Source organism: Engystomops pustulosus, chromosome 7, assembly GCF_040894005.1.
Source record: "Engystomops pustulosus chromosome 7, aEngPut4.maternal, whole genome shotgun sequence".
NCBI classification, from domain to species: Eukaryota; Metazoa; Chordata; class Amphibia; order Anura; family Leptodactylidae; genus Engystomops; species Engystomops pustulosus.
In genome coordinates this window covers 23,179,061-23,206,946 of record NC_092417.1, presented here as the reverse complement: position 1 = coordinate 23,206,946, position 27,886 = coordinate 23,179,061, and the positions used below count along the sequence as shown (strand labels likewise).

Below are 27,886 nucleotides of genomic sequence, written 5' to 3'. Positions count from 1 at the left end.
TATCATATGGTGGCAATAGATTTTTTTAATAGTATAATATATTTAAGATCTAATGGAATAATAAGATAACTATTTATCAAGATACAAGTCTTAACCGTGAATGTAGAAGAGGAACTGTAGAAGAGGAACAATAGAATATGTTTTTTTTCATACCCCATTAGTATAAAGGGAAGAACCACCTTACACCACCGTAGAGGGTCAGGACCTTACTATCTGAATATCCTGATACTGATACTATCGTCCTCCGTCAGCTGAAAGGACAGTGAGAAGATGAGGCTCTGGATGTTGTTGTGGATCTCCGGAACTTTGACTCAGGAAAGTAAGTAGAAATTTCTCCAAAATATTTGCTCTAAAGAATTGTGAATGTATTATTATTATTTTTTTAAGTATTTTGTAAAATTGCACCTTTGTACTGCCTGAATCCTCCTCTAGATGCACTCATTCATTTTCAAATATGATCCCTGTTCTCTTTTTTGTCCCAATAATTTTGAATACTGGGGCCTCACTTGGTTACTAATACAGTTTTTACTTCAGCTCTACCCATAAGTGTTCAATTGGGTTCTTGGGACTGTGGTCTTGGGACTGTGGGGGCCAATCCAGCAACTCTACTTCATCATATCTTGTCTTTGCCAGTTTGGATGTTTGCTTTGGTTTATGGTCAAGTATCCAACTCCTTTGGCTGGGAAAAAATTCCATATCATCAACTTTTTCCTCCAAATTTGTGAGTTTCCTCCAGTTCCTTGATGAGCAAGTCCCCTTTTTCCTAAATTCTTCCAGACTCGTTAGCACCATCAAAGCCCAATCTGTTGACTTTCGTTTCATCAGTCCAAATCACTCCATTTGCAATATTCTCCTGTGCACTTTTAGTACTTCTATGCAAACTCGAGCAGATGCTTCTTATGACAATATTGAAGTTGAAGCTTCCTCACCTTTTTTCGGGCCACCACTCCAGATGTGTGTCACTTGGTGCTTACATGGACATCTATGATCTCACTGTGATCACAAAGTATATAAGACCCCTATGTGTAGTATATAATAATGCACATTTACTTACCCGTCCGAGTCACGATTCCCGATCTGGACTGCCCGACGATGATGCACTGTGCCGCAATCCACATGTGTCGCTTCCCCGCTTAGGTCCGCCGGAGTTCACCTTCTTCTTCCTGGTGCATGTAAGTGCTTGGGATTGCGACACAATTTAAAAGTTAAATCCCGCGCTCAGTCCGAATCAGTCGGATCGGCACACCTTCCCCCCTCGATTTGTTTTGCATGAAAGTCGGCGCTGATGCACCAAAATCCAATCGCGTGCGACACAAACCCCTTTTAAATGCGGCGCAAAATGGAAATCATCGGTATATCCAACAAAAGTGCGGCCGCAGGACCCTTAGTAAATGAGCCCCAGTGTCTTCTTATACTGTAGGGCAGTGGTGGTGAACCTATGACATGGGTGCCAGAGATGGCACTCAGAGTCCTCTCTGTGGGCACCTAGGCCATCACCAAAGAGGACTGAAGGTATCTACTCGTAGTCCCAGACAGCCAAGGACTTATCATTGTAAGCCAACATTTTTTTCCTGTTCAGGGGACTTTGAATTTGTCCTCCTTCTATCTACTGTATTGTTGACCTGAGGACACCGATATGATTGAAAGCTACAATAGAGCAGGAAGCAATGAATTAGTGATTAAATTGCCATGTTGACACTTTGTGATAAATAAGTGGGTTTGGGTTGTAGTTTGGGCACTCGGTCTTCTGTGTGGGGTCACTGTGTAGCATGGTTTCCTCTCTAGCTATAACCCAGCTCTACCCACATGGGGATCTTTATGTCCTGGTCATCAATATCCAAAGGTGATAACATTTGTAGGACAACATCTAGTAAAGGTGTGCGGCCATCTAAGGTCTATCTGGTCCACCGAAGAAGAAGGTCCCTCATTATCTTGGTGCTATTTTATTTCTTGTGTTTGAAGGAGCCTCCAACGTGTATTACATAGTGTTATATGACTGCAACATTTCTCCTTTATGTAACATGGAATATTATTAATAAGGTTTTATTACTTTCTATTCTTACACAGATATGAGAGAGAAATTATTTGCTTTCCCAGAAGTTTCCAACACGTCATATGTCCAGATATTTCCAGATCATGAAGGTCCATCTGCATGAGATTCCACGCGGATCTGACCCCGAAATATTCCTTGTTCTCATTGGCCACTCCACAGCAGCCACATCATTTTTTCCTCCATAATTATGAAGCTAATCTGATTTTTCTATATATATGATAAGTACCTACCATCATTACTACTTACAAGGCAATAGTTTTAAAGAATGGACAAGTCTCTGCGCCTCCTGGAGATCTTCAGGGTCGGTTTTGTTCATTAATGGAAAGAAATACGAATATAACCAGACATGGAAAACAGAGATCAGCGCTGACCCCATCATCATTATTGGACAGCAGCAATATTCCTATGGTGGGGGGTTCCTTGCATCATATTCCTTTGTAGGAGAAATAACGGATGTGAATATGTGGGATAAAGCGATGACTGATGAGGACATGATGGATTATTTTGCTGATGAAGAAATGAGCGGTAACATCATTGACTGGAAGGCCTTACGTTATACTATTGGTGGAAATGTCACCATTCAGCCTTATTCAGACCCTTATCCCTGTGAGGCTATATAATGTATACAGGGTCTCCCCACATCAGTGTAATCATTATGTCACAGCAATGTATCACATATAGGAAGATGATTGTCTCTGCTGTAGGGGGCGCTGGAGAGGCGGCTCTGTGTATACATTTCCCAGGTCGCATTGCTTCATATCCCCCTTACATCTGGTGTAGGTGTAGATAGGATTCCCGTCACCTTTAGCTTCAGTATATAACTATCCTCACCAATGCAGAGGGACTTGTTGTAACCCCAGTCCATAGCACCCAGCACCCAGTCCCCACTAGCCACCCCATAGCTGTTCTCTGATTTCTATTTTTGGAATCCATTAATTCTTAATGAAATGTCCCTGAGAGACCTCTGTCCTCTAAAAAATATTAGTATTATACATTTTTCATGGCATATTGAAAGGACACTGTGAGGCACATTTACTTCCCTGGTCCTGCGAGATCCCTGAAGTGCGTTCTCCGACAATGATGAAGTCTGACGCAATTCTTCAAGATCGTGCGCCCGATATCCTGCATGTGCCGCTTCCCCCGCTGAGGTCCGCCAGCGTTCACCATCTTCTTCCTGGTGCAAGTAAGTGCTTGGTCTTGCGAAACAATTTGATTTCAAATTCCACAGTTTATCCGAATCAGTTGGGTTGTTGCATGTGTCGCATGCCAGTCGCGCGATTGTGCCAAAAAACCCACTTAAATGCGGCACAAATCGGGAAACGCGACGAAAATGCGCCGTTCGGACCCTTAGTAAATGTGTACAGGTATATTGATATTGTATATAGTGTGTGGGCATTTATATTTGTGTGTATCCTATATATGGTGTATGCGTTCCGTATATATGTTCGATGCTGTGAATAAATATTTGTGTAATCTATATATAGTGTAAGTGTGCATATAATATAATACATATATATTTTCTATATGTGTATTCTGCAGTAAAATGTGCAGGATGGGATTTAGGTAACATGGATTTAGGTATATGGGGCCCTGATCCGAAGTTCGCATTGGGGCCCACTGGAGTCTTGTTACGCCATTACGTCATGCAACAAGATAAGAGAAAGTTTGCTCACCGATTCACAGTAAGATGGGTCAAGGTCCGTGCTGTAGATCCCTCCTGGACTGGAGATAGTAGCACACTCGCTTCTGGTTTGTTGATCCTGCAAACAGGACAGTGACACCCAAACACTTTGTCGAATAAAAGTTTTTCTCGCTTTACTTCGGGGCCATATCCAAATTTACAATATTCCACATAACAGTGATGCGATTTTTTAAGCTGTTATGTGGAATATTGTAAATTTGGATATGGTCCTTGGTTTTGGGTGTGTGGGTGTCACTGTCCTGTTTGTTACGCCATTGCCTGTAAGGGTTAATGACTCTTTTATTACACATCTCACGCACCTTTATGTAGAAATGTGAAAATGAAGAAGTAGAATTTCTTACGAAAATCTAACGGAAGTCCTTCATACGACACCTTGTACTCATTTTTGAAACTCTCCCTAGAAATGAATCATGGGACATGTGAGGGATAGAAATTAGAGGGGGAGGGGCTAATAATGTAGCAGATATGATTCTACAACAGCAGAACCCGTCAGTAACTGCTACCGCCAGATGCCGAACTGTAAGATATCACAATTTGTTCATCCCGAAGACGACTGAACTCTACAAACCAGCAAGTATTCAGCAAAAAGCCGGAATGAAAAATTTTCTGACCTAAGGCACCACCATAACATCTATTATACAGCATCTATGCAACACGACATGTTTTTGTTATGTTTTTGGGTTTTTTTTTTTTGTTATTTCGTGCGTGGATTTGTACAGTTTCCTGAAAGGGATAAATAAAGTTTTATTCTAGCCTATGTATAAAGATATTTTGAATCCGTTGTGTATAAATTGTAATAAGGACACCCGACTTACAGACAACCCATAGTTACAGACAGACCCCTGTGACCTCTGGTGACCTCTCTGGATGTTACTATAGTCCCAGGCTGCAATGATCAGCTGTAAGGTGTCTGTAATGAAGCTTTATGGATAATCCCTGGTCCCATTACAGCAAAAAATGTTTAAACTCCAATTGTCACTGGGGCCAAAATTTTTTTTGTCTGGATCTACAATTATAAAATATACAGTTTCGACTTACAAATTCAACTTAAGAACAAACCTCCAGACCCTATCTTGTACGTAACAAGATATATAAATTCATAAGTAGTGTTGCATCATGAGGCTATTTACATACACTGGAAATGAAAATGAGTGAACATCACATAATTTCCTAAATGTCCAAGTCATTGGGGGACATGTATCACTCCAATTACTTTCTTTTTCTTATTTTTGTGTGACTTTTTGTGCCACTTTTTGCAGTTTACGACTTTTTAGGCGCAGAATCAAGTAGCGTACCAAAGTTAGCAGCCTCCAGGATGTAATGCAGTGGCCGAATTTGCCTTTGTAGCCCAGATGTTTTATCAACTTTTGTGACTTTTGGCCTTAGAATTGTTCTATTTTGTATTAAAAAGTCACGAAACAGAGCACGCTAGACCCAGACTTACTTTTGGTAAACTTCTATTTGGGACTTAAAAGTCGAAAATTGAGACTAAACAGACAACCCATCACATGTATCACAAAGGGGGAATACATTGCAATCATTAGGTAGGCGAACTTCAGGAAACCTGAAAAAGTAGCAGCCGAAAAAATTATGATACATGTGCCCGATTGTGTTGTACTATGTGATTATATCCTAACATGAGTAATATATCAGTGATAGAGATGAGCGAACATGCTCGTCCGAGCTTGATGCTCGGTCGAGCATTAGCGTACTCGAAACTGCTCGTTGCTCGGACGAATACTTCGCCCGCTCGAGAAAATGGCAGCTCCCGCCGTTTTGCTTTTTGGCGGCCAGAAACAGAGCCAATCACAAGCCAGGAGACTCTGCACTCCACCCAGCATGACGTGGTACCCTTACACGTCGATAGCAGTGGTTGGCTGGCCAGATCAGGTGACCCTGGGATAGACTAGCCGCTGCCCGCGCTGCTCGGATCATTCTGTGTCTGGATGCCGCTAGGGAGAGAGCTGCTGCTGGTCAGGGAAAGCGTTAGGGTGTTCTATTAGCTTACTGTTAGGCAGGAGTGATTCTCCAAGAACCCAACAGCCCTTCTTAGGGCTACAATAACGTTCTACTTTTTTTTTTTTTATTTGCATCTAGTACCATTTTGTGAGGAATTAGCAGGGGGACTTGCTACCGTTGTGTTTAGCTCTTAGTGGCACACATATCCACCTCAAACACCAAAGTGTGAAAATTTAGTAGGGGTTGGATTTCAATTAGGCACAGTCTGCCATTAACTTTTTTTTTTACGTTTATTTTGTTTAATAACTCAGTGTCATCTCATCTGGCATAGTAGTGTGCTTTGATACTTGGCTAGAAAATAGCCATAGGAGAATCCAAACAGCTTACTTACGCCTACAGTAGCGTTATATATATTTGATTTCTGGTTGATCTGCTGGTGGCTGTACTTGCTGCAGTGCATGTACTAGGCAATTCTGAGCAATTTGTAGTGAGACTTGCGACCGCTGTGTTCTGCGCTTAGTGACGCACATATCCATAGCAAAGACCGAAGTGGGAAAATTTAGTAGGGGTTGGATTTCAATTAGGCACTAACTCAGTGTCATCTCATCTGGCATAGTAGTGTGCTTTGATACTTGGCTAGAAAATAGCCATAGGAGAATCCAAACAGCTTACTTACGCCTACAGTAGCGTTCTATATATTTGATTTCTGGTTGATCTGCTGGTGGCTGTACTTGCTGCAGTGCATGTACTAGCCAATTCTGAGCAATTTGTAGTGAGACTTGCGACCGCTGTGTTCTGCGCTTAGTGGCGCACATATCCATAGCAAAGACCGAAGTGGGAAAATTTAGTAGGGGTTGGATTTCAATTAGGCACTAACTCAGTGTCATCTCATCTGGCATAGTAGTGTGCTTTGATACTTGGCTAGAAAATAGCCATAGGAGAATCCAAACAGCTTACTTACGCCTACAGTAGCGTTCTATATATTTGATTTCTGGTTGATCTGCTGGTGGCTGTACTTGCTGCAGTGCATGTACTAGCCAATTCTGAGCAATTTGTAGTGAGACTTGCGACCGCTGTGTTTTGCGCTTAGTGACGCACATATCCATAGCAAAGACCGAAGTGGGAAAATTTAGTAGGGGTTGGATTTCAATTAGGCACAGTCTGCCATTTGTCCTTTTTTATTTTACGTTTATTTTGTTTAATAACTCAGTGTCATCTCATCTGGCATAGTAGTGTGCTTTCATACTTGGCTAGAAAATAGCCATAGCAATAGGATAGCATCGTTTGGTTTTAAAAACTCAAAAACACAAAAAAAAACAAAAAACACAAAAAAAAACAAAAAACACAAAAAAAAGTTAAAAAAAAATTAAAGTTATAACTCTCATTTTAAAAATGTTTAACCCGAGGGCTAGGGGTAGAGGACGAGGGCGGGGACGTGGGCGTCCAACTACTGCAGGGGTCAGAGGCCGTGGTCCTGGGCGGGGTGAGACACCACCTGCTTATGAGGGAGCAGGGGAACGCCGCAGAGCTACACTCCCTAGGTTCATGTCTGAAGTTACTGGGACTCGTGGTAGAGCACTGTTGAGGCCAGAACAGTGCGAACAGGTGATGTCGTGGATTGCTGACAATGCTTCGAGCAATTTGTCCACCAGTCAGTCTTCCACGCAGTCCACCCATGTCACCGAAATCGCCACTCCTCCAGCTCCTGCACCTCAGCCTCCTCCCCCCCCCAGTCTGCCCCCTCCCAGGAAAATTTGGCATTTGAACCGGCATACTCTGAGGAACTGTTTTCTGGACCCTTCCCACAGTCACAAACCACTTGTCCGGTTGCTGCTGAGCAATTTTCCGATGCCCAGGTTTTCCACCAGTCACAGTCTGTGGGTGATGATGACCTTCTTGACGTAGTGGAAGTGTGTAAAGAGGTGTCCGAAGATGAGGAGACACGGTTGTCAGACAGTGGGGAAGTTGTTGTCAGGGCAGGAAGTCCGAGGGGGGAGCAGACTGAGGGATCGGAGGATGATGAGGTGACAGACCCAAGCTGGGTTGAGAGGCCGGGTGAACACAGTGCTTCTGAGACGGAGGAGAGTCCTCGACCAGAACAGGTTGGAAGAGGCAGTGGTGGGGCCAGACGGAGAGGCAGGGCCAGAGCTGGTGCATCAGCGCCAAATGTGTCAACTAGTGAAGCTCCCGTGGTGAGGGCTCTTGCGGCGAGGGCTAGATCTTCAGAAGTCTGGAGGTTCTTTAAGGAAACACCGGATGACCGACGGACTGTGGTGTGCAACATTTGCCAAACCAGGCTCAGCAGGGGTTCCACCACTACTAGCTTAACTACCACCAGTATGCGCAGGCATATGAATGCTAAACACCTCACTCAGTGGCAACAAGCCCGTTCACCTCCGGCCGTGCACACCACTGCTCCTTCCCCTGTGTCAGCTGATAGTCAGCCCCCTGCCCAGGACCCTGCCACAAAAACCCCATCGTCGCCTCCACGATCCTCCACAGCATCCACCAGCGTTCAGCTCTCCATACCCCAGACGCTGGAGCGGAAACGCAAATATAGTGCAACCCACCCGCACGCCCAAGCCCTTAATGTGCACATCTCCAGATTGCTTAGCCTGGAGATGCTGCCCTATAGGCTAGTAGAGACCGAGGCCTTTCGCAACCTCATGGCGGCGGCCGCCCCTCGGTATTCGGTCCCCAGCCGCCACTACTTTTCCCGATGTGCCGTCCCAGCCCTGCACCAGCATGTGTCAGACAACATCACCCGTGCCCTGACCAACGCCGTTTCTGACAAGGTCCACCTGACCACGGACACGTGGACGAGTGCTGCCGGGCAGGGCCACTATATATCGCTGACGGCACATTGGGTTAACTTGGTGGAGGCTGGGACCGAGTCTGACCTTGGGGCTGGTCATATACTGCCGACGCCGAGGATTGCGGGGCCTACCTCGGTCCAGGTGTTTCAGGCCTACTATGCCTCCTCCTCCTCCCACCCCTCCTCCACCTCCTCCTCCGAACTACCATCCGTGGGCACGGCGCCATCAGTCGGTAGCTCTAGGCACAGCAGCAGTGCCGTCGCTAAGCGACAGCAGGCGGTGCTCAAACTGCTGAGCCTAGGCGACAAAAGGCACACCGCCCAAGAGCTATTACAGGGCATCACGGCGCAGACTGATCTGTGGCTGGCACCGCTGAACCTGAAGCCAGGCATGGTTGTGTGTGACAACGGCCGTAACCTGGTGGCGGCTCTGCAACTCGGCAGACTGACACATGTGCCATGCCTGGCCCATGTGTTAAATCTGATAGTTCAGCGTTTCCTCAAGACATACCCCAATCTGTCTGATTTGCTCACGAAGGTGCGCCGCATCTGTGCGCATTTCAGGAAGTCCAGCCCAGATGCTGCCACTCTCAGAGCAGCGCAGCGCCGCCTCCAACTGCCCGCTCACCGACTGTTGTGCGACGTGCCCACGAGGTGGAATTCAACACTGACCATGTTATCCAGAGTTTACCAGCAGCGCAGAGCGATTGTAGACTGCCAGATGTCAACTTCCACCAGAAGTGGTAGTCAGGTCAGTCAGCTTCCTCAAGTCTACAATGAGGAGTGGACGTGGATGTCTGATATCTGTCAGGTGCTGAGTAACTTTGAGGAGTCAACACAGATGGTCAGTGGCGATGCCGCCATCATCAGCCTCACCATCCCGCTGCTTGGCCTGTTGAAAAACTCTCTGATCAGCATGAAGTCGGAAGCTTTGCGCTCGTCACAAGAGACGGGGGAAGAAGATTCCCTTGTTGATAGCCAAAGCACCCTCAGGTCTGTTTCTCAGCGCATATCGGAGGAGGTGGAGGTGGAGGAGGATGAGGAGGAAGAGGAGGAGAATGTTGGCGAGACACAAGAGGGGACCATTGTTGAGTCCTTCACTGTTCAGCGTGTATGGGCAGAAGAAGAGGAGTTGGAGGAGTTGGAGGAGGAGGAAATGGACAGTTAGGCCAGTGAGGGGAGTGAATTCTTACGCGTTGGTACTCTGGCGCATATGGCAGATTTCATGCTAGGCTGCCTATCCCGTGACCCTCGCGTTCAAAGAATTTATTCCAGCACCGATTACTGGGTGTTCACTCTCCTGGACCCACGGTACAAGCAAAATCTTTCCACTCTCATCTCTGCAGAGGAAAGGAGTGTGAGAATGCATGAATACCAGCAGGCCCTGGTGCACAAGCTGAAACAGTATTTCCCTTCTGACAGCGCTAGCGGCAGAGTGCGTAGTTCTGCGGGACAAGTAGCGAGGGAGAGTAGGCGAGCAGGCAGCTTGTCCAGCACTGGCAAGGGTACGCTTTACAAGGCTTTTGCCAGCTTTATGTCACCCCAGCAAGACACTGTCACCTGTCCCCAGTCTCGGCAGAGTAGGGCTGATCTTTACAGAAAGATGGTGAGGGAGTACGTAGCTGACCATACCATCGTCCTAAATGATCACACAGCTCCCTACAACTACTGGGTTTCAAAGCTGGACATGTGGCACGAACTGGCGCTGTACGCCTTGGAGGTTCTTGCCTGCCCTGCCGCTAGCGTCTTGTCCGAGCGGGTTTTCAGTGCAGCTGGTGGCATCATCACCGATAAGCGTACACGCCTGTCGACTGACAGCGCTGACAGGCTGACGCTTATTAAAATGAATAAAGGCTGGATTTCTCAGAATTTCCAATCTCCACCAGGTGAAGGAAGCTCAACCTGAATAATTGATCCACTCCTCCTCCTCCTCATTTTCCTCCTTCTCCTCCTCTTTGTACAGTAAAGCAGAGGAAACTGGCTATTTTTTGACAGGGCCCACTGGCTCTTGCTATAGTACTTTATGCATTTAATTTTTCTGGAGGGCCACCTACCCGGTCCTCTGTTTGAAACAATTTTTGTGAGTGCCACATACAGGCACTCAATCTATTCCATTTTTCTGGAGGGCCACCTACCCGGTCCTCTGTTTTAAAAAATTTTTGGGACTGCCACATACAGGCACTCAATCTATTCCATTTTACTGGAGGGCCACCTACCTGCTCCTCTGGTTTGAAAAATTTTTGGGACTGCCACATACAGGCACTCAATCTATTCCATTTTTCTGGAGGGACACCTACCTGCTCCTCTGGTTTGAAAACTTTTTGGGACTGCCACATACAGGCACTCAATCTATTCCATTTTACTGGAGGGCCACCTACCTGCTCCTCTGGTTTGAAACATTTTTGGGACTGCCACATACAGGCACTCAATCTATTCCATTTTTCTGGAGGGACACCTACCTGCTCCTCTGGTTTGAAAACTTTTTGGGACTGCCACATACAGGCACTATCCAAATTAAATTGTCTCCATAGCAGCCTCCACACGTTGTCTCCATTGCTACCTCCAAAAGTCGTCCATATAGCTGCCTCCATACATCCTCCCCTTATCAAACGAGGTGTGTCAGGCAGAAATTTGGGTTGTTTTCATGGATTCCACATCAAAGTTGTTAACTTTGTTGCCACCCTGCTGTGTTATCCACAAAATATACTGGCAAACTTTTATGATTAACCGATATTATTTCAGCGCTTCTTGCGCAGCTGTTTACATTCCCCTCACCCGCCATATCCTAAACTTATAAGAACGCTACTACACTTGATCTTATACAAAAGGTTCTTAGAAGTGCTGTTTGGGGAGTAGCCTATAGACAGGGGCTTGGATTGGCGAAAGCTCGCCTGGCAGCGGAGCGCCAGCTCCATGCCAAGATCCAACTAACATAGTTTTAACTGCAGCACCTTTAATCTACTACTAGTTCACTGCCTCCATACATGGTCCCCTTATCAAACGAGCTGTGTCAGGCAGAATTTTGGGTTGTTTTCATGGCTTCCATGTTAACTTTGTCGCCACCCTGCTGTGTAATCCACAAAATATACTGGCAAACTTTTATCATGTACCGATATTATTTGAGCGCTTCTTGCTCACCTCCTTTGGTTCCTCTCTGCCACCCATTGGTTTGAAGCCTGAGTCCATTTAGGGTATGTCGCCATGACACTCTCTAGCCTGCTGCCGCTGCCTCTGCATGCCGTCCCCTATAGTGTCAGGGTCAATTATTGGATGTTTTAGATGCTATCTAGCTTCATTCTGTCACTCTGTCATGGCCATGCTGTTGCCCATAATTTTGGCATAATGTTGCGATTATGCAGCCTCAGAGGCATCCATGCATGCTGCCCCTGCTGTTTCCTGTCCATTTCCGTGGTGTTTCCATCCTTTTCTGAGGTTCCCAGGTGTTTGGCCAAGCTTCCCTGTGCAGAGCCTTGGTCCCCTTGAAAAATGCTCGAGTCTCCCATTGACTTCAATGGGGTTCGTTATTCGAGACGAGCACTCGAGCATCGGGAAAAGTTCGTCTCGAATAACGAGTACCCGAGCATTTTAGTGTTCGCTCATCTCTAATCAGTGACCATAATTTAAAAAAAAACCTTCTGATATGTTGTGAGGCAGACAATTTAAAATCCTTCTGTAATTTTAATAGTTACCCGAATCTTGCTCCTTTCACTGCTATTCAGCAGCCTTCCCCCTGCTATCAGCCTCTGGCAATGACCCATCAGGTGGCTGTTGCTAGGCACTTTCCTTCCTCACTGAGCTGGAAATGGAGTGAGAATTTACATATAAGACACACCCTCTTTCCCTGCTCTGCTCTCAGCTGATTTCCTAACACTACTAACTCCTAAATAATGTAGTAACAAAACACCTACACACTTATCTCTTCCTGTACACCCTCAGCTTATATATAAACAAATAATCCATCAGAAGCTACAAATCCCCCCCCCCCCCATTCACCTCTTGCAGACAGGAAATAGAGGGAGAACAGAAATAATGTCCTCTACAAATCTCCAATCTGCCCCATGTATGAACGCCCCCTTTGTTTTCATTTCAGCCTGATCCTGCCCGTCTGCGGATCGGCCGATGGGACAAAGCTGCAATGAATACAGAGGGGGCGTTCATACATTATCAGGTGGTGGAGCCAAGAGGTGCTCCCATGCTGGACATAGAAAAAGCTAGGACATACCACAGACAGTAAAAAGCAGTAAATCTGATGGTAGATGTTGTTTATGGAAATTAACAGCATGTGCCAGATTTACACCAATCACTTGCAAGTATCTGAAAGTGTCATTTTGATCAGTCTTCTTTTACAATTATCTGGCCCATGTAGTGTGGACAGAGGACAAGTGCTTCACAGATCATTTTAGTGATGAAAGTTTAATTTATTTGGGTCTGATGTGAAACATTATGTTTGTAGACAAAATGGGGAAAGACTAAACCCAAAGTGTGCCAAGAAGTCAGTGAAAGGTGGTAGAGGAAGTGTCACGGTTTGGGGCATGTTAACTGCAGCAGGAGCGGTATCAGAAACTTCTTTATCAACATGTGGTTTCTTCCTTGTTTTCTTCACTCAATCATCAAAGAATTTACATGCCGGACAATGACCGTGTCACACAGCAAAATGGGTAAAGCAGTTCCTTGAAACAGAAAAGAGTCCTGATTTAAATTCAGTGGAAAACCTCTGGAAAATCCTTGATTACAAAGTTCTGTCCAAGAAACCCACATCGGTCACAGAACTGTGGAAGAGACTGGAAGAGGAGTGGAACAGAATCCCAGCAGAGCCGTGTGAGAGACCAGTGAAGTCCTGTGGCCAGTGCTGAGATCCTGTGCACTTACTACTGATTGGTGACTGGTGGGACCTGCAGAGAATTCAGTTATAATTTTTCTCTGTGCTACAGACATTGATGTTCTCTAGTTATCATCATCACACTTTTTGCAAAAGTTAATTTTGTAAAACAATGTTCTTTTGGCATGGTGACCCCTTACAAAAAAATCCATCACATGTTCATAAAAGTAGATCAGATCGTACAATGTTCATTAATTTTGAAAAAAATGTAGATTCACACTGAAGGCATCAAAGCTATGAATTATGTGGAATTATATACTTAACAAAAAAGTGTGAAACAACTGAAAATATGTTTTATCTTCTAGGTTCTTCAAAGTAGCCACCTCTTGCTTTGATTACTGCTTGGACACTTTTGACATTTTCTTGATAAGCTTCAAGAGGTAGTTACCTGAAATGGTCTTCCAATAGTCTTGAAGGAGTTCGCAGAGATGCTTACCACTTGTTGGCCCTTTTGCCGTCACTCTGCGCTCCAGCTCACTCCATCTCGATTGGGTGAAAGCCTGGTGACTGTAGAGGTCAGGTCATCTGGTATAGCACCCCATCACTATTCTTCTTGGTCAAATAGCCCTTACACAGCCTGGAGGTGGGTATGGGGTCATTGTCCTGTTGAAAAATAAATGATGGCCCAACTAAATGCAATATCTTATATGGTCCTATATAAACTAATTAAATTAGTGGGTCATACAAAATATAAATCTAAAGGTGAGCCCTCTTCATAAAGATGTGGGGTTTGCTGCATATTGCAGCAAACACCCACCGCTAATACCCGTTATTAACTCTTACGATAATGCCGGTCGAGCATGAGCGCCACCATCTTTGTTATGATCATCACTCCCCAGGACGTCATCGGGGAGCAGGGATCGGTTGTCATGGCAGCCTTGGGTCTTCATCAGACCAGTGGCTCATTGTAATGAATACTATGTAAAAATGCTATACACTGCAATACAAAAGTTTTTATGTATATGGCAGGAATGATCAGACCATCTAAGGTTATTAAAAAAAGTGCTGTGTGCATGTATGTGATGTCATCCTTTCAGCTTCACCCAGGTCTCAGGGGTGTCTCTGAGCATGGTCTTAAAGGTGCGGGCACATAAGTTTTATATGATTAGTGTTCCGTGAAGTCTATAGCGCTATCTCTCGCAGTAGATTCTTTCATCACTAATGTGACTTTCTAGGTCAGAATAGTTGCTATGTAAATAATATGATGTTTATTCCATTGAGATTCTCTGCTATACTATATACTTCAAATTATAGTTATCAATAAAGCGTATGCAACACCCCTGCCAACGTAGAGGCAAGGGGCTAGCTGTGAATAGGGCCCTCTACCTGTCAGGATCCATCTGGTGATCCCGCGCAACTCACCCAAGGGATAATGCAGGGAGATCACAGGTAATAGCAGCCATAGCCTCTGCCTGAACGGGCAATAGTTACTTGGGTGTAAGATGTTATCCAATCAGTTGGCTGTATTGTAAACTGGAGTGTGATTGGAGAGGTGCTACCACCTGACCAAGGGGAATATAAAACCCCTGTGCAGTGGGAGCTATGGTCTGATTCCAGTCTTAGCTGGTCTGTCCAGACCTCATGGTCCAGTCTGCAGTGGTTTTACCACAGAGTGACCAGAGAGTCAGTGTGCAGGACACCTTTAGTGCTACCACAGAACCCAATCCCAGGATCTGAGTCAGGAGACTTAACCAGAGCTGAAGCTTCCACAGTTTGGACACAGCTCCTTCTCAATTCTCCCAGCCTGCATCTACCACCAGGCTGGTGAACTATTCCTGAGGACCACTCTCCACGACCACTCCAGTATCAGAATCAGAATCTGCTGTTTAGGCCCAGTTACCTGCTACCTGTTGTTCAATAAAGAACCGTGAGTTTAATTTGCACAACATTGCCTCTGTCTGTTCAATGGATACGGCTGTTACCACCACAGGCTCCCCATCCATTACCCAGGGACCTATCTCACAGACACCTCAGGGGTTGACCCAGGGAGAACCAGTACATCAGCCTCTCCCTCCATTATTTCTTGCACACACCACCTGCTGGAGACCTGCCAGGCTGTAGGACAGCCTCCAGTCCCCCATACCAAGCGCCATGACAGCAGCGTGCCCTAGGCTGCAATCGCCAGCCACTCCGGTACTCTGGGCCATCCAGGCCCCAGTATTCTGGGCATCTAGGCCCCAAGAAAAGGCTAGGCCCCGGTGGGGGATGTTGCACTTATGTGCCTTTATCTTTAAGACAGCAGCAGCTCAGAGACTTAGATGAACCCTGATAGATGACGTCCCACACATGCACAGTTGTTCCCCAGGAAATACTATACTTTCATGAATGTGGTATTTTCAGGGGCGCAGTGGGGAAATATGCTACAAAAACTTATTAGATCAATATTCATGAAGTTGCCGGTAACACTTATGTGTTATGCATCTTTCCAGTGAATGTAGAAGGGGAACTGCTCACCTTGTTCCTCTTTATAGTTTTATAGACCTGATACTGTTGATAATAGGACAGGAAAATGATTTTTATCAGACCACATCAGTTGTAACTAAGTATATAAGAGATGGACCAACTGGAAGCTGCCATAGATCTCTACTTGCTGAGACCTTCTACATATCAAAAATCTGATAACTGTCCTCCTCCATCATTAGAAAAGTCATTGAGAAGATGAGGCTGTGGATGATGTTGTGGATCTCCGGAGCTTTGTCTCAGGAAAGTAAGTAGAATTTTTTTTTACATTTCCATGAAACCGTAGAGATAAGAGACTGATATCTGATAACTTTATTTCATGTGTACATGTAACATCCTCGTCAACATCAGCCTCTGTCCGTGGAGTGCGTCAGTGTTTTCCTAAACTTTGTAGTGTGAACAGGGGCTTAAGCTTGCTAAGCTGTTTGGGTTGAGTAGCACCGCACACATCTCTTTTCCTGCAGTTTGGCTCAGGTTCATTGACAGCTAACCCACTGTGATTAGAAGATTCTCACACCACTCCCATTTCTCCTTTGGTATCTGTGTAGACTGGATCTCTGAGTCCTGGCCCAATCACTATTGAGGCCTGGGTTATGACGCCACATAAGATTCCTGACCACCTTTGCTAGGGTGCTGGCTATTGAGACTACCTCTAAGCTCCAAACTACTCTTGTAAGTCTCATATCTTACTTCTGATAACTTGAACCTTTGGCTAATGTTCAGACTATTCTACTGTCTTCTTTTTTTGTACTGTGTTTGCTCTAGTTTTTGTGGCTCTGTCAACTTAGTAATCCATTTGTATTGTCTCTGTGTTTAGTACTGTGGCGTTCGAGGGGATCGTCCCTTACCACGAGGGTTTCGAGGCAATCAGGTAGGGAATCCTGAATAATGGGCTAAGCATTAAGCAACAATCTTTCCACTGATGGTAGATGTCTAGCACTTACGTGCCCATATCTTTATGCATTGAGTGGATCTGTTTTGAGTGCACAGTTACAAAGAAAAAGACTTTTAAAATAATATGTAAATTATCCAGAGGCGCTCAGGTGACATCACATGTGCCTCGCAGCGTCGCAGAATATTCATTTATTCACATCCTGCACTGTAATAGTAGCACCTGCTCCCGCCTGAGGTGTAAAGTTGGTAACATTTTTAGGACAATGTTCTATATCCGGGTTTGAGAACCTATGGCTCGGGAGCCGGATGTGGCTCTTTTGTTGGCGCATCTGGCTCTCAGAAAGATCTTTAATAAATGGTGATGGCTGCTGTGTGTCTTAGCCTGATCACTGGACACAGGCAGCGATGTTACCGCTGCCTACGTCCTTGGGTCAAAGAGAAGAGCGTGGGAGCGATTAAGAGCTGGCTGCAGGGAGCGCAGGTAGGTGAATATTCTTTTTTTTTCTGGGAAGAATGTGCTGTGGCTACCTATATACTGGGGGCATGTGGTGTGGCTACCTATTTACTGGGAGGCATGTGCTTTAGCTACCTATCTACTGGGGCTGTGTGCTGGGGCTACCTATCTACTGGGGGAATGTGCTGGGGCTACCTATCTACTGGGGGTGTGTGCTTCTTTTTTTGTACTGTGTTTGCTCTAGTTTTTGTGGCTCTGTCAACTTAGTTATCCATTTGTATTGTCTCTGTGTTTAGTACTGTGGCGTTCGAGGGGATCTTCCCTTACCACTAGGGTTTTGCGCATCTGGCTCTCAGAAAGATCTTTAATAAATGGTGATGGCTGCTGTGTGTCTTAGCCTGATCACTGGACACAGGCAGCGATGTTACCGCTGCTTACGTCCTTGGGTCAAAGAGAAGAGCGTGGGAGCGATTAAGAGCTGGCTGCAGGGAGCGCAGGTAGGTGAATATTCTTTTTTTTTCTGGGAAGAATGCGCTGTGGCTACCTATATACTGGGGGCATGTGGTGTGGCTACCTATTTACTGGGAGGCATGTGCTTTAGCTACCTATCTACTGGGGGGGTGTGCTGGGGCTACCTTTCTACTGGGAGGCATGTGCTGCGGCTACCTATCTACTGGGCGTGTGTGCTGGGGCTACCTATCTACTGAAAGGCATGTGCATATTGTACGGCTCTTACGGAATAACATTTTGAAATATGTGGCGTTCATTGCTCTCTCAGCCAAAAAGGTTCCTGAATCCTGACCCCTGATCTATCTGGTCTACAGGATAGGAAGGTTCTTTTCTTTAGTTTGAAGGAACCTCTAGAGATAAGTGTCTTCAGAGAGCAACATGTAACATGTAATATTATAATTTGGTTTTATTACTTTCTATTCTTACACAGATATGAGAGAGAAATTATTTGCTTTCCCAGAAGTTTCCAACACGTCATATGTCCAGATATTTCCAGATCATCAAGGTCCATTTACAGAGGGAACTGTCTGCATGAGATTCCACTCGGATCTGACCCTGAAATATTCCTTGATCTCATTGGCCACTCCACACGAGGCGGATCATTTTCTCCTCTATAATTATGACGCTAATCTGATTTTGCTATATATGATAAGTACCTACCATCATTACTACTTACAAGGCAATAATTTTAAAGAATGGACAAGTCTCTGCGCCTCCTGGAGATCCTCCAGGTCGGTTTTGTTCATCAATGAAAAGAAATACGAATATAATCAGACATGGGCCACAGAGATCGGCGCTGACACCATCATCATTTTGGGTCAGTTGCAACATTCTTATGGAGGGGGGTTCCTTGCATCAGAGTGCTTTGTGGGAGAAATGACGGATGTGAATATGTGGGATAAAGCGCTGACTGATGAGGACATGATGGATTATTTTGCTGATGAAGAAATGAGCGGAAACATCATTGACTGGAAGGCCTTACGTTATACTATTGGTGGAAATGTCATCATTCAGCCTTATTCAGACCCTTATCCCTGTGAGGCTATATAATGTATACAGGGTCTCCCCCCATCAATGTAATCATTATGTCACAGCAATGTATCATATATAGGAAGATGATTGTCTCTGCTATAGGGGGCGCTGGAGAGAGGCGACGCTGTGTATACATTTCCCAGGTCGCATTGCTTCATATCCCCCTCACAGGTGCTGTAGGTGTAGATAGGATTCCCGTGACCTTTAGCTTCAGTATATAACTATCCTCACCAATGCAGAGGGACTTGTTGTAACCCCAGTCCATAGCACCCAGCACACAGTCCCCACTAGCCACCCCATAGCTGTTCTCTGATTTCTATTTCTAGATTCCCATGAATTCTAAATGAATTCCCCAAAAATTCCAATGTCTCCCCAAGAGACCTCTGTCCTCTAAAAAATATAAGTAATATACTGTACATTTGTCATGATACATTGAAGGGCCACTGTATTCTACTTACATTAACAGACTACTAGCCCCCTACAAGAGCATGACAGGTCCTTTCTAGAGTCCCACATGCAGTATTAAAAATCAGATATTTATCTTAATTTTGAGTCTAAAAGCTCCTGAACAGACACTGCTCTTCCAGCCTCTTAAAGTTACTCATCTCAGACAAAACGTGACTCTTCTCAGCTCATTTGCATATGGTCTTGAATCCAATTGTAGGTAAAATGTGTAGATTGAACATGAAACATGGAATTCCAAACCCTTTTCAGTCTCCAACTGTCTCTGACCATTTTTGTCTCTGACAGTCTTTGTCTCTGACCGTTTCTGATTGTCTCTGTCTGTCTCTAACTATATCTCTCTGACTGTCTCTGTTTCTGTCTCTGGCTGTCTCTGGCTGTCACTGTCTCTTACTGTCTCTGCTGTCTCTGTTTCTGACTGTCTCTGTATATATCTGTCTGTCTCCGACTGTCTCTATTTCTGTCTCAGACTATCTCCGACTGTATCTGACCAACTCTGACTCCTGTTTTCTGTGACTGTCTCTGACAGTCTGTCTCCGACTGTCTCTGCCTCCGACTGTCTCTGTCTCTATATCTGACTGTCTCTGACTATCTGTCTCTGACTGTCTGTCTCTGACTGTGACTGTCCCTGATTGTCTCTTTCTTTGACTGACTCTAACTGCCTTGGTCTCTGACTGTCACTTTTTCTATGGGGAGATTTGTCAGAGGTGCCTGAGAGCTGAACTATTCTAGTTGCCCATGACAACCACTCAGAGCTGAAGTTTCATTATCCCACAGATGTTTATTAAATTACAGCTGATCTTTGATTGGTTTCCATGGGCAACTGTTTTACATTTCTGATAAATCTCCCCCTATCTCTGTATCCCTATCCACATTACCTCATACATACGCTGTCCAGATTCCTTTAGCGGACATACATACATACACACGCATATACACACATACATACACACGCATATACACACATGCACACGCCTACACACATACATACACACACATACACACATACATACACACACATACACACATACATACATACACACACACACATACACACACACACACTTAGCTTTATATCTTAGATGATATAATAAGTCTGTATTCTTTATTCTTAGAGCTTTTTGTGGTGCTGTTCCTCTAATATTGTAGAAATGTCTGGATATATTAATAATAGAAAGTCACAATTTCTCTTCTCCCAATACATTGTGACTCTGTACAATCCATGTTATTAGTCTTGGGCTATGAATGGACACGCCCTATTGACCAATGAAATAGTAACGCCCAGTTGGAGATTTATTCATGCATTTTGCTGAGAAATTAAACAGTAATCTTTAATGACTCTTTAAGTAAACATCTTACATACCTTTTTATAGAAATGTGAAAACGAGGAAGTAGAGTTTCTTACGAAAAGCTACCGGAAGTCTTATACACAACACTTTGTAAATGCAGTCAGATTGTGTGATGTGATTTATTTTTAAAGCTCACTATAGAAATTAATCAGGGGACATGTTTAAAGGGGTATTCCGGGAATATGATTGTCTGATCCAAATACCCAAAATGCTATAAATAAATGAATACAAAACAAATTGTTATGGCCTCTCAAAAGTTGGTGCAGTTATCACCAAGATGGCCAACATAGGATACCACAATTCCCATGATCCCTCAGTTCTCAGTAATTGCTCTTCCCCCTCATGCTCTGCTCCCAATGATGATGTAACAGACTGTCCTGCTCTGTAAATATTCATCAAAAAGCATTAAATGGGACATTTTGTAGACTAAGGCACCACCCCCATAACATCTTTTATATGTATGAAGGAAGACTTGTTTTTGTTGATATGTTTTTTCTGTAAAGAACTGATTTTTATGCTTGGAGTTGTAGTGTACAAAATAATTGCCTGAAAGGAGTAAATGAAGTTTTATTCTATTCTAGTATATGTAAAATTAATATTTTGAGTCTATTGTTATATAGAATCTTTTTTCATAGACTAAATGACACCTGCTTTTAGCTAAAAATTGTTCCCCTCACATCCCATTGAAATAAACTTTATTACCTTACCTGGCATACAGACAGACCTAGCAGAAATTGGAGGAGATCATGTCCTGCATGGCTATCTCTTTACCATGGCCATCTGCTCCTCCCCATGCCTCGTCACCATTTAGCATTGCATGTCATGTGACTAGGGTGATGTCATCTAAGGTCCTTTACCCACTAACATTTGCAAAATCTACCACTTATGTGTATCTGATCACATGAAACCAATGCATCCTCCATAGAAGTGATTACATGTGATCAGATACATACATTGGGACACAACAAATAACAAATATAACCTTGCATTACATATATATAAACCAGTTAAAATCTATTTAACCCCTTTCCGACATTTGACATAATAGTATTGCATGACGGAAGGTGCGTTCCTGCATTATGCAGTAATATTACGTCAAGCCTCTGGCGCCGGCTCCTTAACGGAGCCGGCGCCAGAAGCTGCGGGTGTCAGCTGTATACTATAGGCCGTGGTCCTGGGCGGGGTGAGACACCACCTGCTGATGAGGGAGCAGGGGAAAGCCGCAGAGCTACACTCCCTAGGTTCATGTCTCAAGTTACTGGGACTCGTGGTAGAGCACTGTTGAGGCCAGAACAGTGCAAACAGGTGATGTCGTGTATTGCGGACAATGCTTCTAGCCATTTGTCCACCAGTCAGTCTTCCACGCAGTCCACCCATGTCACCGAAATCAGCACTCCTCCAGCTCCTCCACCTCAGCCTCCTTCCCCCCGGTCTGCCCCCTCCCAGGAAAATTTGGCATTTTATCCAGCGTACTCTGAGGAACTGTTTTCTGGACCCTTTCCAGAGTCGCAAACCACTTGTCCGGTTGCTGCTGAGCTCTTTTCCGATGCCCAGGTTTTCCACCGGTCACAGTCTGTGGGTGATGATGACATTGTTGAGGTAGTGGAAGAAGTGTGTAAAGAGGTGTCGGACGATGAGGAGACACGGTTGTCAGACAGTGGTGAAGTTATTGTCAGGGCAGGAAGTTCGAGGGGGGAGCAGACTGAGGGATCGGAGGATGATGAGGTGAAAGACGCAAGCTGGGTTGATAGGCCGGGTGAACACAGTGCTTCTGAGACAGAGGCCAGTCCTCAACGAGAACAGGTTGGAAGAGGCAGTGGTGGGGCCAGACGGAGAGGCAGGGCCAGAGCTGGTGCATCAGCGCCAAATGTTTCACATAGTCAAGCTCCCGTGGCGAGGGCTAGATTTTTGGAAGTCTGGAGGTTCTTTAAAGAAACACCGGATGACCGACGGACTGTGGTGTGCAACCTGTGCCAAACCAGGATCAGCAGGGGTTCCACCACTACTAGCTTAACTACCACCAGTATGCGCAGGCATATGAATGCTAAACACCCCACTCAATGGCACCAAGCCCGTTCACCTCCGGCCGGGCACACCACTGCTCCTTCCCCTGTGTCATCTGCTGCCTCTGCTAGTCAGCCCCCTGCCCAGGACCCCGGCCCAAACACCTCCCGTGCGAAAACCACATCTTCGCCTCCACGATCCTCCACAGCATACACCAATGTCTCCATGCACAACGTTCAGCTCTCCATACCCCAGACGCTGGAGCGCAAAAGGAAGTATAGTGCCACCCCCCCACACGCCCAAGCCCTCAACGTCCACATCTCCAGATTACTTAGCCTGGAGATGCTGCCCTATAGGCTGGTAGAAACCGAGGCCTTTCGCAACCTCATGGCGACGGCCGCCCCCTCAGTATTCGGTCCCAAGCTGCCACTACTTTTCCCGATGTGCCCATATGGGTGGTACAAGGCCATAGCTAGCGAGGTAGACATGCTACATGGTGACCCCGCACCCAAGATCCCCCTACAGTATAATATACTGTTATTATATACCACACATGGGAGAAGGACAGATTACAGATGATGTATGGAAGACCAGAAGATTCAAGTTATATTTTTGGGGGGATAGTAGATTTTGCTATATCATTCAAAGTTAATGTGGCCAAATTATGATAGAAGCCTCTGGTCAGCAGCTTAGGATGCACAAGAGTGTAGGAAGGGCTTAAACAACAGGCGGTTACAATAAAAGTCTGGATTTAAAAAATTTGACATGAACAAGTGAAGACTAAGATCTGGTGACACTCCATCGTGTACTCTAACTAGGAGCCATCAAGTCTAGAAACACGTAGATGAAGACATGAAGATATCCCATTGGGGGGATAGTAGAGGAAGGAAAGGAGAGAGATGGAGGTGACTTTAATTCAAAGTTAATGTGGCCTCATAAGTGTAATGTCGTGGTAGGAACCCGTATGATGTAGAAGGAACCGACACTGGATCACTGGACTGCAGGCTCAGAGACAACTTTATTCCATGCTTCTCCTTTGCTCTGTATGTAACAACTGCCCTAAACCAGACTGCTCCTCCTCCTTAGTACATCACTGTTGCTGGGCAGAACATGCAAAACACATTGGCAGTAAACATATTAGAAGAACACATATAACAACATCACATCCCTCCCCTCCTTACAAAAATTAAAAAAAACATAAACATGGCACTTATATTGACCATAAATACAACAGTCCAATTCCGCAAAAATGTTTAGAGTTCTTTGTGGTTAAGAGATTCACTGAAGAATGTAGTCTGTAAGATGTTCTGGTTGCTGGCGGTTTTCCTGTCTAGGATAGCGTTGAGCCATGCCACTGTCAGGGCTACTTTGAGAGTTTTCTGAGCCAGATGTTGGTGGAGTTGTTAAAGCAGGAACCAATCTCAAATCCGGTGATGGACTATGGAGCACACTTTTGTCTGGAATAAACTTCTCTTCGTCCAACTCTGGACTTGCTACTCCTGGATCATATCCTTCAAGTTTTTTGAAATGGGACACATTCCGTGTAACCTGATGACCATGGTGTTGCGCGGTGATCATGGTACCTTTTACTTGAGTCACTTGAAAGGGTTCAGGATAATATGGGGAAGATAGTTTGTCACTAGATCTCAACCTCTTAACTAGGACCCAATCTCCCACATTTATTACTACCTTTTTGTAGCGATCCTATCCTCTATCAGCATATCTCTTCATCCTTTCTTTTGATAAGGAATCCTTGAGAGCCATTGGGGACTCAATGGGAGTTAAAGGGCCATTTGGGAGTTTGATGCGCAAAGTCCTGTTAAAAAGTGCAGTTGCTGGCGGTGTGCCCGTAAAGGGGTGCGGTGTGGCTCTGTACTCTCTAAGGAATTTGTACAATTCTTGTTGCAGATCCCTGTGTTCCATGGTGGCAATCCTGAGAGTTTTGCTAATAGATTGCATGAAACGTTCCATTTCGCCATTGGCCTGAGGCCAGTATGGAGTTATTTTCCTGTGTGTGAACCCAAGATAAGTGGCAAAAGATTTGAAGTCTGCACTATTGAAGGGTGGACCCTTATCAGTTTTTACTGTTTCTGCAGAAAAGATCTTGTCCAATGTAGGTATAACTGCCCTTGCAGAGGTTGTGGACACAGGCTCAACAACTGGAAATCTAGAAAAGTCATCCATGACCACTAGAAGGTGAGAATGATCAGGCAATGAACAGAAATCAACGCTAACTGCGGCCCATGGACTTTCAGGCAGTGGTGTCATTTGTAGTGGAGCTTGTGTATGGACCCCTGTCGCTGCTTGACAAGGAATGCATGCTTTGATGAGGGACTCCACCTTATTGTCAATTCCTGGAGACCATACTTTTTTTTTTTTTTAAACTGTTTATTGAAAAATATGTAAAACTGTACAGATTAATACAATAAAATTGTAAAAGCTTCCTCCCGTTGTAAATCTGTTTACAATCACATATATTGTGCATAATACAAAAGAGAAAGCTATACATCCTTGCACACATGTCAGTATATTGTATCTATACGGCATGAAGACATTGTCTTGTACAGATCATATAATGCACGACTTATCACTGATGACAAGTAAAGACAAAGGACATAACCGGAAACATTTAAACAAGTAAAACAAACTAAGCATGCTCTTGCGTTTACTTTCGTGCATATCATTCTGGGTGAATGCGAAATTAGCTTCTTCATTATACATTTATTATGGTTCCCCAAGGGCCTACACTGCCCATAGTTGGGCCTCACATATTTACCTAAGATTATGTCGCATTTCGGTTACAGTATATGCTGTCAGAGTGGAGTCACACCAAGCATCCCACACTTTGTTAAATTTTTCTGGACGCCCCCTATTTCTGTATACTATTTTATTAAAGGGAATCACCTGGTTTACCAGTTTTTTCCACTGTGAGCAGGAGGGAGGTTTATCTCCCATCCAGCGTAGTGCAATAGCTTTCCTAGCCATAAAACAGGTTTCTCTGACTACTATTTGCTCATAATGAGACCAGATTTCCTCATCCAAAACACCAAATAAGCATATTAGCGGGGTAATAGGGAGAGGTTTACTTAGCACTTTAGAGAGGGTTTCGATTACATCTGTCCAAAATGATGAAATATAGCTACACGTCCATATCATGTGCCAAAAATCCGCTGGAGAGGCAGAGCATCTTAGACATGCCGGGGACGTTAACCTCCCCATTTTATATAGGCGAAGGGGTGTCAAGTAACTTTGATGGATAATATACAGTTGGGTCAGTTTGTTATTCACAGATGGGGAGACATGCAGGTGTGACTCCAATATCTCTGACTCTGTGTCTTCATCTATTTCAGGGATAAGTGCCTTCCATGAGGTTATCGCCTTTATGGGGACACCTTGTATCTTAGCACTAATAAGAAAGGAATAAATTGTGGATATTATACCACCAGGACCCTGTGACTTCACGATCCCTATCAGAGGGTATGATGATACAGGTGGTCTAGGCTCTGGGAACTGGGATTGAAAGGCGTGTCGCAGTTGGAGGAATTTGTAGAAGTGTGTTCGCTGTAGCTGAAATTGGGACTCTAGTTGGGTATATGATACAAAGACATTTTCTCTGAATACATCGCCTATTGTACATAGTCCTAGGTTGTGCCACATATCCGCATCAGGTAGTTGTTGTAGCTGTGGGATACCATTATTGTACCATAGAGGCGTTTCCGCTGGGATATCATTAAAGGGGCATAAAAGTTTTGCTGCCTTCCACACTGTTCTAGCCACTCTGTGTATTGGTAATAGTTCTTTCAGTCGCCCCCCTCCCTCATGTAGCACCGCCCAAAGATTTTTGATATCTAAGTATTCAGCTAACATACGCTCTGGACGCGGGGGGAATCCAGGCGACAGCCATCCCGCCAGGTATTTGAGTTGACCTGCTAGATAGTATAGGAATATATCCGGAAGCGCCATGCCCCCCGAGGGTTTAGGACGTTGCAGTTTGGCATACTGAAGCTTAGAGCGAGATGATCCCCATATGAACGGGATAATCATCGAGTCTAGGTTTCTAAAAAATACCTTGGGAATCGGATAAAATACATGTTGAAGCACATAAAGTGCTTTCGGTAGTATTACCATTTTTACCAGGTTAATTCTACCTGCCACTGACAGGGGCAATGTTGCCCAGATTTTAAATTTGTCTCGAAATATGCCCAGTAGCGGGTTAACATTGTCTTCCAGGGTCAGCAAGGGGTGTCTGGTGATTATAATGCCTAAATATTTAAATTTGTCTACTACTACTAGATCGTAGATCTTAGGTGGAGATGTTTCTGCTCTCACATTGTTCAAGAACATAAGACAAGATTTACCCCAATTTATCCGTAACCCTGAGAACCCACCAAATGTGTCTATTAACTCTATAGCTCTTGGCAGAGAGGAATCAGGATAAGACATAAACAAAAGCAGATCGTCTGCGTAAAGACTGAGGCGGTCTTGCCCCTCCCCGTGTGTTACTCCTGCATACAGCCCGTCCGTACGTATTTTTATCGCCAGTGGCTCCATCGCTAGGGCGAAAAGGAGGGGCGAAAGGGGGCAGCCCTGACGAGTGCCTCGGGCTAGAGGGAAGAAATCTGATTGGCTATTATTGATGGCGATGCGGGCCCTAGGGGATCGATATAAAAGGGAGACCCATTTTCTAAAATTCATCCCAAATCCAAATTTGGTCAAAACTGCTTGCAGATAGTTCCACTCTACGGAATCAAAGGCCTTGGCCGCATCTAGGGAGACCAAGGCCCAATCCTCCTGTCTAGTGTAGCCCACTTGAGAGATGATTTGGGCTCGTCTCAAATTATCCGAGGTGCTCCTACCAGGGATAAAGCCAGATTGGTCACTGTGTATTAGAGAAGTTATGACCTTATTTAGGCGGGTTGCTAGGATTTTGGTAAGAATTTTGTAGTCCATATTCAATAACGATATGGGTCTATATGATCCACAGTCTAAGGGGTCCTTATCTGGCTTAAGTATGACTACAATAGTTGCTTCATAGAATGATTTCGGGAGGGCGTCTTTATCAAAAGCAGTTTGTAACAATTCTAGCAAAACAGGTAGCAAGTCCTCCTGATATTTTATCCACATTTCAAGTGGTAGTCCGTCTGGACCGGACGCCTTGCCTTTGGCCATTGCTGTTAGGGCCTCTTGAATTTCTTCTAGGGTGATTTTAGTATCTAATAAATCTCGCTGCACTTGAGATAGAGTGGGGAAGATTATATCATCCAGGTAAGTGTCTAATTCTATACCCGAGCACGTGCTTTTTGATATATATAG

At 44.8% G+C, this 27,886-nt stretch overlaps 1 protein-coding gene across 1 annotated transcript; it reads left to right on the top strand.

Annotated features, from left to right (window-relative positions):
• The first annotated feature begins 15,891 nt into the window (after positions 1-15,891).
• LOC140068702 (serum amyloid P-component-like) lies at positions 15,892-21,059 on the top strand. The gene is made up of 3 exons (XM_072114096.1): positions 15,892-16,115; positions 16,686-16,739; positions 18,157-21,059. Exons 1-3 carry the CDS (start codon positions 16,067-16,069, stop codon positions 18,774-18,776), a joined length of 723 nt encoding a protein of 240 aa, XP_071970197.1. The 5' UTR covers positions 15,892-16,066; the 3' UTR covers positions 18,777-21,059.
• Positions 21,060-27,886: the final 6,827 nt, after the last annotated feature.